General features: G+C 47.1%; 1 protein-coding gene across 1 annotated transcript in view; it reads right to left on the bottom strand.

The window, feature by feature from the left end:
- The window catches only part of ATP9A (ATPase phospholipid transporting 9A (putative)), a 135108-nt gene that overhangs the window by 5088 nt on the left and 118336 nt on the right, over positions 1-11684 (bottom strand). Inside the window, 6 exon segments of the mRNA XM_036824925.1 lie at positions 962-1165; positions 3276-3333; positions 4006-4114; positions 5565-5629; positions 8781-8936; positions 11446-11510. Of these exon segments, the coding sequence (XP_036680820.1) occupies positions 962-1165; positions 3276-3333; positions 4006-4114; positions 5565-5629; positions 8781-8936; positions 11446-11510 (657 nt within the window).

The raw sequence follows: 11684 nt of genomic DNA, 5'->3' as shown, positions 1-11684 counted from the left end.
TGAGGGTGGTGCAAAGGGGGGCGGAGACCCCTCGTCAGGAAGAGTGTGACCTGGAGGGGCGGGGAGCTCCCCTTCCTGCCGCCACACAGTCAGGCCTGCAGTTCCGAGGTTTGTGCAGCAGAGGAGCGACAGCTAGTGATTTGCAACAGTACCGGGAGTGGATGCCCGGCAGCCGCCTTCCCTGCCTCTTGAGCACAGGCTGGGGGAAACGCAGCGGGCACTGAGGAAGCACCTACTAAGTGCCAGGCCCAGGGCCCCGACCACGGGCCCAGTCCTATGACTGGTCCACATCTAAGGTGATGACCAAAGCCTCTTGAGGGCAGAGCTTGCATCTGCTAAGCCTCTGTGACTCCCTGGCCTCAAGCCACTGAGCGCACAGTAGGTGCTCACAAAACCTATTCAGAGAGACTTTTCAAACAAGTGTGAAACTGTTCTAAGACTTCACTTTTCACGGGAGTGCTCCTTTTTCCTTTATCAAAACCTTCTTAAAGAGCGTTTACTGATAAAGAAGAGGCGTGATAGAAGACACTTTCATGATAAGGCAGAGTTTCTCAAGCTAATAACACTGGTTAAGTCCTGCTGAACTGTCATTTACTCTCTGGATTCTCACCATCTCCATAGCTCCACGGAGCCCGGCACGGTGACCAGCTCCCTGGAGAAGCCCACTAGGTCCTTGAAGAACTGAACGAATCCCCTTCTAAGCCAGCAGGCACACTGGCACGGCGTGGTTTTAAAGAAAACACTCTACATTAAGATCATGCCCGCCAGCCTGAGTTCCAAGAGGCTGATTCTCAACTGCCACTTGTCCCAAGGGATGCCAGTGAGAAAAGGGCGGGCAGCTGAGTACAAAGGCCTGCTGGACAAAGGGCCCAGGACACGAGCGCTGGGGAGGCTGCCTCCCTTCCCAGCTGCTGAGACCGCTGGACCTGATGGGCGGGCCCTAGGTGCAGGGGGGTCTCACCGATAAATTCGTGGAGGAACACCAGGGAGGCGACGTAGCAGGCCAGGCTGAGCAGCTCGGCCACCGTCATGAGCCAGTGCCAGGTCTGGATGGTGAGGGCCACCATCAGCAGCTCCGTGAGGATCAGCGACGTGAAGGAAATCGCCACAATGTGCACGAATTCCGACTCAAACAGCAGCAGCGCCCCGTACATGATGGTGCTCCCTGCAAGGGCGGAGGGAAGTCTGGCTGGGGAGGGGCTTCTGCTGCCCACGCAGCCCTCCCTGCTGGGAGCCGACGCCTCCCCCGCCTTCCCCACCGAAGGCTCACCCCGCTCACCCACATCTGACTCCTTTTGTTTTTCCCGTTCAGACATGAAAGGTACCATTTGTTAAAGGAGGTTAATGAGTGGTACTTCATGGAGGTTTGAAAGAGAGGCATCACATTCTAGTTTTCCTATGTTCCCTTTTGGCTGTATATAAGACAGAGTTTATTTTTATTTTATTTTTTTCTTAACATCTTTATTGGAGTATAACTGCTTTACAATGGTGTGTTGGTTTCTGCTGTATAACAAAGTGAATCAGCTATACATACACATACATCCCCGTATCTCCTCCCTCTTGAGTCTCCCTCCCACCCTCCCTATCCCATCCCTCTAGGTGGACACAAAGCACCGAGCTGATCTCCCTGTGCTATGCGGCTGCTTCCCACTAGCTATCTATTTTACGTTTGGTAGTGTATGTATGTCCATGCCACTCTCTCACTTCGTCCCAGCTTACCTTTCCCCCTCCCCGTGTCCTCAAGTCCATTCTCTATGTCTGTGTCTTTATTAATAGAGAGTTTATAATTGCATAGAGAGAGAGAGGGAGAGGAAGAGATAGAGGGGAAAAAAAGGAAAAGAGGCAGAGAGAGTAACTGTCTGGATTGGGTGGAACAAGAAATAGAAGTTTCTGTGTATTATTTAAAATGACAGATGTAGTCAGCCACAGAAGAACAAATACTGTACAATCCCACGTATATGACGGATCTAAGTAGTCACATTCACAGAGACAAAGTAGAATGGTGACTACCAGGAACTGTGCGGAGGAAGGAAAGAGGCGTTTGTTGTTGAATGGATACAGAGTTTCAGTTTTGCAAGATGAAAAAGTTCTGGAGATCTGCTTCACAACAACATGAACATACTGGACACTACTGAACTGCGCACTTAAGAAGAGTTAGATGGTAAATGTTATGCTTTGTCTCCTTTACCCCCCTCCCTGCCCCCAAACACAAAAAATGATAGGGACAACCAAGAGAGACCCTCAAAGAATTACGCACCTGCACTGAGGAGAGAAAGGAAAGTGGGGGAGGGTCCAGATAAGTGCATTTTCCTCCAGAATTGCAGGCACCCAATGGGGAATGTCTCACGTTGATCAGAAACACTAGCTACATGAGATTCCTGCTCAAGAGCAGGGCCAGGAGACCCTGAACCCCAAAACTCCTCAAATGACTGCCTATTACAACAGTACTGGGGATGCAGGGGGTGCAATGAAGCACCACTGCTTGTTATTATGAACTTCCATGCAGGATTTGCTTTCTTCAACCAGCTACATACCTGTCACTTTGCTATACTTCTCAAAAAGAAAAAAACCCTCAAATTGTTTCAATGACCATTTAGCCTCCTAACAAATTCAACGGTCTACACTTTTTGACCACACATCCCATCAGAAAAAAACACTAAGAATGAATCCCTAATGGATGATGTGGATTTGTAAATTATCCATGTGTACCTGTGCAGACAGACACAGAGAGGTAGCAGGACCACTGTGCAAATATATCAGGTACATTATAAAACATACATGACAACAGAGCTTCTAAAAAGAGGAAAAAATACATACAAAGAGAGGTTCTGACATTTCCTTTTCATATTCCAGTAAGTCGCCTTACAAAGCCTGTACAGTCTGAGGGACCCTCTCTGGAGGCCACAGAAGTAAATATGTTGTTCAAGAGCTACAACTTGACTTCAGAAAAAGTATCAGAACATTCCAGAAAGCGACCACTTTTTGTTACAATGACTTGAACACCCCAGCAGGGTTTGATTAGTATTAGTTGCACTTTTCTCTGACTTTGTCTCAGTTAAGCGGACAGCACCTCCTCACATGTGTGCCTCTGTGCCTGATGAGCAAGGCCTTAGAACCCGAGGAGGGGGGCTCCCTCGGACACAATGCCACACTCCTTACTGCAACCTCAGGATGCCAGCTGCTTCTCTTTGTGTTCTACAGACAACAGAATGGTGAAGTTGACCCTGGGGCCAAGGCCAGAGCATAAGACGACAGGTGGTTTCACCCGTCCTTACCTTGATAGATGCTGATCAAAACCCATATCAAGAATGTCTTGTAGGACAACGGCCGTCCCTGAATGAGAGAGAGGAAGACAGAGCGGGTTAGCGTGCGGGGCTCATCCAGGGCACGAGCCACCGTCAGGCTACCCTCCACCAACCAGACAAGGCAACCTGCCTGTTTTCATCAAAACAGTGGCTCACACACATCAAAATACATTAAAGAAATGACGTATTTTTATAGAGAATTGATACTAGATGGAAATATTGGGTTGGCCCAAAAGTTCGTTTGGGTTTTTCCGTAAGATGTTATGGAATAACCCGAACGAACTTTTGGGCCAACCCAGTAAATCTGCTCTTTATCAAAAACCCCTTGAGGACCAACAAATGCAATTACACACACACATTTTTCAGGAGTGTACACAAAAGCATTTCCAGGAACAGACACAAGCTGCAGCTACAAAATGGAACTGTCAGGGGCTTTTTAAAAAGGCATTAGAAGGTTTGTTTTAAAAGCTGACATATCACTGTACAGTTTAATATTCTTTACATGTGCATATCGTACTTTAAGAAAAGACATATACTCCCACGCCTTCCTCTCAAAAGCAAGCCACCAGTTCAAGTGCGTTCACATCAGACATGGAGGGTCTGTGTGAAATATGTTAAAAGAGGGAGGGAGGGAGGGAAGAAGGAAGAAACGATGGATATGGAGGAAGGAAGGAAGGAAGGAGGAAGGGGCTCAGTGAACCTTGAGGAGATCCTTGTAGAGCTCAGGGTACAGCATGGCAACTTCTGACTTGACATCTTTGTCCAGGACCAGAGAAAACACAGGAAACATGGTATAGATGGTGGAGTACCTGGGAGAAAAAAAATCACCACAGGTAATATCCAGCCAGTGGAGTACGAGCCATGTGCTGCCCCAGCCTCTGGAGCCCAATTTCCATTCCTTCATTCAACTACTACGTACTGAGCACCTGGTATGTGCCAGGGCCAGTTCGAAGCACTGGAGATTCAAGATGAAAAAAGCAGACCATAACGCCTGCCCTCGGAGAGCTCCCGTGCTGGTCGGTGAGTCAAAAAACAAATTCAGTGAACTATACCGTGTGCTGGAGGTAAAGTGCTGAGGAGGGAAATACAACAGGGAAGAGGGAATGAGACATGGGGTGGGGTGGTGCAATTTTAGAGAGGGTGGACAGGAGACGGGGCATTTGAGAAAACACCCACAAGAGGTGAGGGGGAGGCCATGCCAATATCCGAGGGAAGAGCATCCCAGGCAGAGAGAACAGCAAGTGCAAAGGCCCTGAGGTGGAGGCATGTCTGTCCTGTTTGAAGAACAGCGAGGCTGCCAGTCTGGGTGGAGCTGAGTGGGTGAGGGGGAAAGCGAAGAGATGAGAACCAAGAGGGAAGAGGGGACCAGATCATGGGGGGGGCCACATGGAGCACGGCTCAGGGAACCCCTGGTTCTATTCTGGCATGTTCTGCCACTCTTCCAGGACCTGACAAAGGACAGGCCATTGTTCCAGTTAGAAGCAGGCAGAATTCCAGTGCCTACTCTCAGGCTGAACATAAGAAGATGGAAGGCATGCTTTGTAAGACTCCACTGGGACCAGCCGGCCTCTCTGTGCTTCCCACCTTGGTAACCAGGGGAGCGCCCTGCCAGCATCTCGATCTAGGGCATGTGGTAACCGAACTCCACCTACCTGGGGAATTCAGAGACTGGGCACATCCTCTCAAAAGGTCAAAAGGAACGTCCTAAATTCCAGGTCAGGAACAGGGGGTGGGTTTGATAGCAAACATAGCAAACGTCCAAGGGACAGCGTGCCTCACAGGTCAGTGGCACACAGTGGCCAAGCTCTATCAGGGGTAACCCGGAGAGAGCAAGGCTCTGGCCGCCTTAGAGACCCACCAGCAGGATGGTCCACTATGGGCAGCCATGGCAGAGAGGGTACTTTCCAGATGCCCCTTCCACTTTTTCTAAGACCCCTCAGTGATTTCCTAAGAAATCACAGTCTGTGAAGCTTCACTCTTGCCTGGTGTGCCAATCAGCTGACAACCGCAGGCTCTCGTGGGCGAGCATTCTTCAACCGTCAGGTATGAATGGACCACAAACAGATCGGACACTGCATCCGCAATTTGGTTAAGGGCTTACCAGTTCAAAAACGTATTCATTCAAGAAGGTTCTAAACCAGACTGCCAGACCTGCCTTGACTTGGGGACTGAAGGGTCTTCACATGATGCTTCCTCCTTCTTCTGTGGCATTTTAGGGAGGTTTCATTAAAAATTAATACCTTGCCTGGGCTTCCTTACCCAATGATGAGGAATCCTTGATAGAGAGGAACGGAGGCAAAGTAAAACACGGAGGAAAAGACAGCCTGTGCCGAGGAAAAAGAAGGATGTTACCAAAAACCATGACCAAAGCCCTTGTGTTTGTATCAGAAAAATAACAGCCATCGCTTACAGAGCACTTATTTTACACCCGCACGGTTACAGTGCTTTAAGTATATTAGCTCATTTAATTACTACAGCAACCCTGTGAAGGAGATACTGTTATCATCATCCCCATTTTACAGATGAGGGAAGTAAGGCACAGAGAGGTTAAGTGACTTGCCCAAGATAGCACAGCTCATAAGGGACAGAGCCAGGAGTCACACCAGGGAGTTTAGCTCCAGGGTCCACTCTCAGCTCCTCTGTGAACATTTATTAAGTTACACAAGCTGGACCTGGAAATACTTTGTATCTGATCTCAGTGAATCTCCAGAAGAACGCATGAGATCAAGTCCTAATATCCCCTACATTTTACAGAAGGGGAAACTGAGCACATAAATGGCCCTGCGGGACTCAAGCCCAGTTCTGTCTCCAGAGCCCACACTCCTGACGGCTCAGAATTACCACCTCTCTGGGTCTACAATCGATAAACGAGTTGGTGGACGTATTGGAAACAGATAGGGGAAAATATCCTCCACTGTGAGGATATGCACCAGTTACCCTTAGGACCGCAGAGAAGGCTTCACTTCTCATATTACATGTTTCACTCTTCTTGGAAATTTTTACAAAGAGCCCACAACCTGCTACTTTTGCAATTAGACAAAAGCAATAACGATATTTACGAACCCCTACTGAAATGTCTGCTTCCGGATTTGGAAAATATTAGCTACTGGCAGTGAAAAGTAGGCTAGGGAGATAAAATCAGGCTTGATGCTCTGTTACTTCCTTCTCTGAACACCTACCCGCCAACAGAAGCAAAGTGACCTCAAAGCTAATTTCTATCAGTATAAAACCTACGGGAGGCCAGGGACAACTGTTGCCTAAAGGCTTTTTAAAAACTGAACGTGGAGGAAAAGGCTGGGCCAGGCTAGTGGTTAAAAAGAGCGTGGGACAGAGACCCCTTCCCCGTATCACCCGCTGTGGGTGTTCGCTTGGCGCAGAGCTCAGAACACAGGTGGCACCTAGAGCCATGGTCACGGGCAGCCCCGGCCACACCCGGTCGTGATTTCAGAACTGAAAGGTGAAATCCGTTTTTCAAATGACTTCTCACCCAGGCTGGGCCACTGCACAGGAAGGATGGTTATAAAGACGTCAAGAATCCGGTGTTCAGTCTTACAGATCAACACCAGGAGCCTCGTTCTCTAAAAGGGCCAGACTGACCATAAAACCTTCACCCTGGAAAGAGCACCGTGGAAAATAAAAATGCTATGTCTTCATCTATCTAAGAGCCCACCGTCAAGGTGCAATTCGAACGGGACTTGCTCTCAGCCAGTCACTTTCAGCACAGTGGACAGGGTTAAGGGCGTTTTTTTGGCTTTTTTTTTTTTTTTTTTTCCTGCAGCACAAAGAACAATTCCTCATGTTAGAACTTTTTTTTCTGAATCGATGTTCATGGTAACATACAGGCATTACAGAAGTCAGCTCATCCAGGCCAGCTTTTGTGTGTTTGCCCAGGGACAAGCTGATTAATCTCCCAGTGATTAAAACCATGACATTATCCAGTTCCGTTGATGAGCTAACATAAAATAAAAGTACAGATGTGGTCTGATGAACCGTAGCAGCTGTTGGCGTTTAGACTGTGTTGATGAAAATCACTGTAAGCCTCCTTCCCTCATAAATGCAATAGATGCTGAAAACATAACCCCACCACCACCACCAAAGGCATGGATGAGCCAGTGGATGGTGAATGCTCATGTACACCACGCAGCACCACTCGACCCTTTAGGGCAGGGTGTCTTTCATGTATGATTAAACACCTTTCCCACAAAGTAAAACATCACCTTAGGTTTATACATTAGCCTGTTTTGTTTTTATTAATGATGGTAAGGATGCCTTCAGCACCTGATGCCTTATAAAACTCTCTGCTTTTCAAAGTAGCCCTGTCTGAGGGGCAAGGGCCAAGATGCTTGAATGGAGTGATGGAGAGGTCTGATGCCCACTTTACAGGTGGAAAGACTGAAGCCCAGAGTGCTAACGTGACTTGCTCAAGGTCTCAGAGATACCTGATGATATGGGTTCCGAGATATCCCATTCCTATGTTCTCACCACTTAACTGGGGGTTATTTTTCACCTAAACACCCAAGGAGGAAAGTCAGCCAATAGTTTTTCAACACCCAAAATGTTTCCTTTCCCTCCCTTTGGCCTCCTTCCTAATACAACTTCATTGCCACAGCCTGATGACAGACTTTGAAGGAGCTGGGGAGAGAGAAGATGGGAAAATACCTTACACATTCTAGAACCCTTTTGTGAAAAAGCAAGATGTAACTCCCTGAGAGGACTGACGATTGGGATAACTACGCTGGACCCCCAGCCAGGGTGCAATGGAGGCAGAAGCGAGATGCCCTGGGCTGCGCCGCCCTCGCTAAGTGCCCCCCTGCATGTGGAAGCAGCAGCTGGCCCTGTGGATGGAGGGCAGAGGGGCACACCTGCATTAAGAGCACAGGTACCGGAATCCCCTGCCTGGGTAGACTAAATCCCTGAGAGACACTGCACCGATTTCTCGCCCACACTGAGCCTCGGCCTCCCCATCTGCGGAATGGGCACAGGCTACAGTGAGGACTGCAGGTGAGCCCGCATTGTGAACACTTAGCCTGACGCCCAGGGTACAGGAAGCGCTCAAGAAAAGCAAGTTATTCTTCCTTTGTGGCTGCTCTCTGTAGGTCCTTGCTTCTGCATGTGGGAAACTCAGGGCCGGAGTATTCACTTGGCATTTAACTCTGCATCTTTGCCTCTGGCAAACTAAGGATAACAACTCACCCCAATATGAGCACCCGGGTCATTTACACTACCGCCCACTTGGTGCCAAGCCCTGGCAAGGCACCACTGCTAATGCTCACATCCGCTCCGCACAGCAAGCACAGCCTTTGCCCCCAACACAGGAAGGCTTCGGGGCGGCCACTCCAAGCTCTATCGCCCAGAATGTGGCGGGGGGTTGGGGGAGGGGCATTGAAACTGGCCAGGCCGGGGTAACAGCTCCGAAGTGGAGACTAACTCTCAGGTCCACGGCAACCACACAGCCGTGCGCACCTGCCCACCCACCTGCATGGTGCTGATGCAGAGGCTCCTGTGGATCACAAACTGGCTAAGGGCGGCCGAGCGCTTGTAGCTATTCCGGCCGTGCACCATGAGTAGCCGGCCAAGGTGCTTGAACTGAGTGATGGAGAAGTCCGCAGCCAGCGAAGCCTGTTTTCCTTCCTAAAATCCGACAAAATTGGGCACCGTCAGGAGTACAAGAGGTCAAGGCACTTTTTTTTTTTTTTTGAAAAAGCAAGAAACTGTAAGGAGATTTTTGAAGAACTTCAATAAAGAGGTTCTTTGGTTTCCAGCTATACACGGTTGGTGGTCTGAGTCTAAATTTGATTTTAAAAGAGGAATTTATTTAAATAAAAAACATTCATAAGCGCAGATACTCATAATCGGGAGGTCAAACGGATCTAGTATTAAGCCTTGGGGGTTAGGCCCAACCCATAATGTGTATCAGAAGCAAAGAATCATTCTAAGATAGGCATTTAGAACTCAGCTCCGTTCAGAGTTAAACATATGGGGGAGGGGGCACAGCTCATGCTACCAACAATACTAAATTGAACATTCCCGAACATACAGCTTTGCATGTTCACAGAACTGGAAATAATTTATAGTGCAGCCATATTATGGGATTCTCTAATTTTAAAAGGTACATGACGGATGCCACTAATGGGACAGATGGACATCACGGCCTCCTGGCGTGATGCGACAGGCAGGCACAAACTCCCCTTATGTGCTCCTCACACCAAAAACACAGAACCTGAATCAAATCCATCCGACCCACAGACATCATGGGATGTTCCACAACTGCCCCAAATGCTTCCAAAATACCAAAGTCGTGAAACACACCACCTCCCCCCACAAAAGAGGTGGAGAGAAGTGTTCTCCATTCAAGAAGAGTAAAGAGACACGAAGACGCGGGAATAAATGCACGGCGTAATGCTTCACTGCTTCATGGAGATTTCCTTTTAAACACCTTGAGGACAACTAGGGAAATGAGACCATGAATATTACATGATATTATCGTATCAATGTTACACTTGGGGTGATGCTGTTATTTTGCTTATGCAGAAGAATACACCTGTTCTTAAGAGATCCAAGCTGAAGTATTTAGGGGTAACATATCCGCAACTTACTTTCAGCTGATTCTGAGAAAGCGGGAGAGAGAGGGCGGAGGAAGAGCGGCGGGAGAATGCTGCAACTGTTTACAACTGGTAAATTACAGCCAAGAGTAGACAGGTGTTCACTGTGCTATTTCAACTTTTCTGAAGGAGTTACATTTTTTCAAAATAAAAAGGTCGAGGCAAGAGTTACATTTTTCAAAATAAAAAGGTCGAGGCAAGAGTTACATTTTTCAAAATAAAAAGGTCGAGGCAACATACAAAATGGTGGATCGACATGTTCTGATGTATAAAGAGATCTAAGATATAACAGATTCAGGCAAGCTGCATTAAAAAAAAAAAGCATAGTATAACGTTTTAGATTTTACATTCTAAGTGGAACTAATGTATATACATGTGTAAGATGTGTGTATGCATATATATGTATTTATGTGTGTGTATATATAATATTATATATATACCCATAACTACTAGTATAGAAATAAGACAAAAATTCTGGAAGAATAACCAATGTTACTAGTTTTATACCGCCATCTAAAAGAAAGGATGCACTTTATCCATTTCTAAATTGTTTCGGGTTTTTTTTTTTTTTTACAGTGAGCACTTTTTACTTTTAGACTCCAAAAACCAAAGGAATCAGAATATAATTCTGAAGAGCAGGGAAAATGTTTTAGTACTATCAGCATCGTGTAAAGAATTCCATCTATTAAACTCAAGTGTGCTTCTTAAAACCTGCATTAAAGGAATCCATACAGATTTCAGACATAACAACTCCTTCAAGGATCACTTAACTCTGCAATTTCAAGTAACTGTCAACTGGATGAGAACCAGAAAACCGGGAAAAAAAAAAAAAGGTGGAAAAGAAAAAACATTTTTGGAAATTCCAAATGCAGGAATGTATGGAAGGAAACACATAAGGGAGCATCTCCAGCCCTCACTCACGGCCTCTGTACTCTTACTTTACACACTGTGCTAACAAACGTGGTGACCAGCCTCCTTGCCTACAGCCACCGCAAGATCACAAATGAGAGAGGGCAGGGTAAACTATACACGGCAGGCACACAGTTGACAGGGAAGAAAAGAAGAAAACTACTATACTGTAACACACAAACTTCGCCTTTTAATGAGGGGCAAACCACACTGCATTCTTCCATAATCCCCAAGAGATCACCCCACAGTGTGATAATTAACGCTTTTACTGACAACACTCCCAGGAAAGAGTCTGAAGTACATTCGCTGCACCCTAAGAATGTAGCAAAACACCTTAAAAAATTTGGTTTTGGCAAGCAAAGACTCAGCATCTGTCTGTAAGATAACAGTGCTAGGGATCTGTGACCTGCAGATAGTAATACTAGGTAATTATGATACATGATTCCTTATGCTCTGTAATTGTAATCTAGAATTTCCAGAAGCATTAAAGCTGTGTCTTGGAGGGAAAATGAAACTCCAGCTGGTGGAGCAACTCCCAGCTAACGACACAACCACTTCACATCCTAACGACAACCACTCGGCAGAAATCAGCGCACACACGCCCCCCCACCCCCACCCCACGGGCTCACCTTTCCCTCGACACCCACACCGCAGTCAGATTCCTGGATCATACTGACGTCATTGCCTCCATCACCTGCGGGTCACCCAGACCAGAGAGAAGAGCCAGGAAATTAGGGAGAGGCAAGAAACATAACCTCGCTTTTCATTGTTACTTTAAATAATCATACACGTGCTGCCTTTCACTGCATGCTGTGTCTTTTCTGTTCTGCTCCACTTAATCGCTCCAGCAACCTGCAGCATCAGGTTC

Source organism: Balaenoptera musculus, chromosome 15 (genome assembly GCF_009873245.2).
Source record: "Balaenoptera musculus isolate JJ_BM4_2016_0621 chromosome 15, mBalMus1.pri.v3, whole genome shotgun sequence".
NCBI lineage: Eukaryota > Metazoa > Chordata > Mammalia > Artiodactyla > Balaenopteridae > Balaenoptera > Balaenoptera musculus.
The sequence above is the reverse complement of the archived record's forward strand: the minus strand, read 5'-3'. Positions and strand labels throughout refer to the sequence as shown.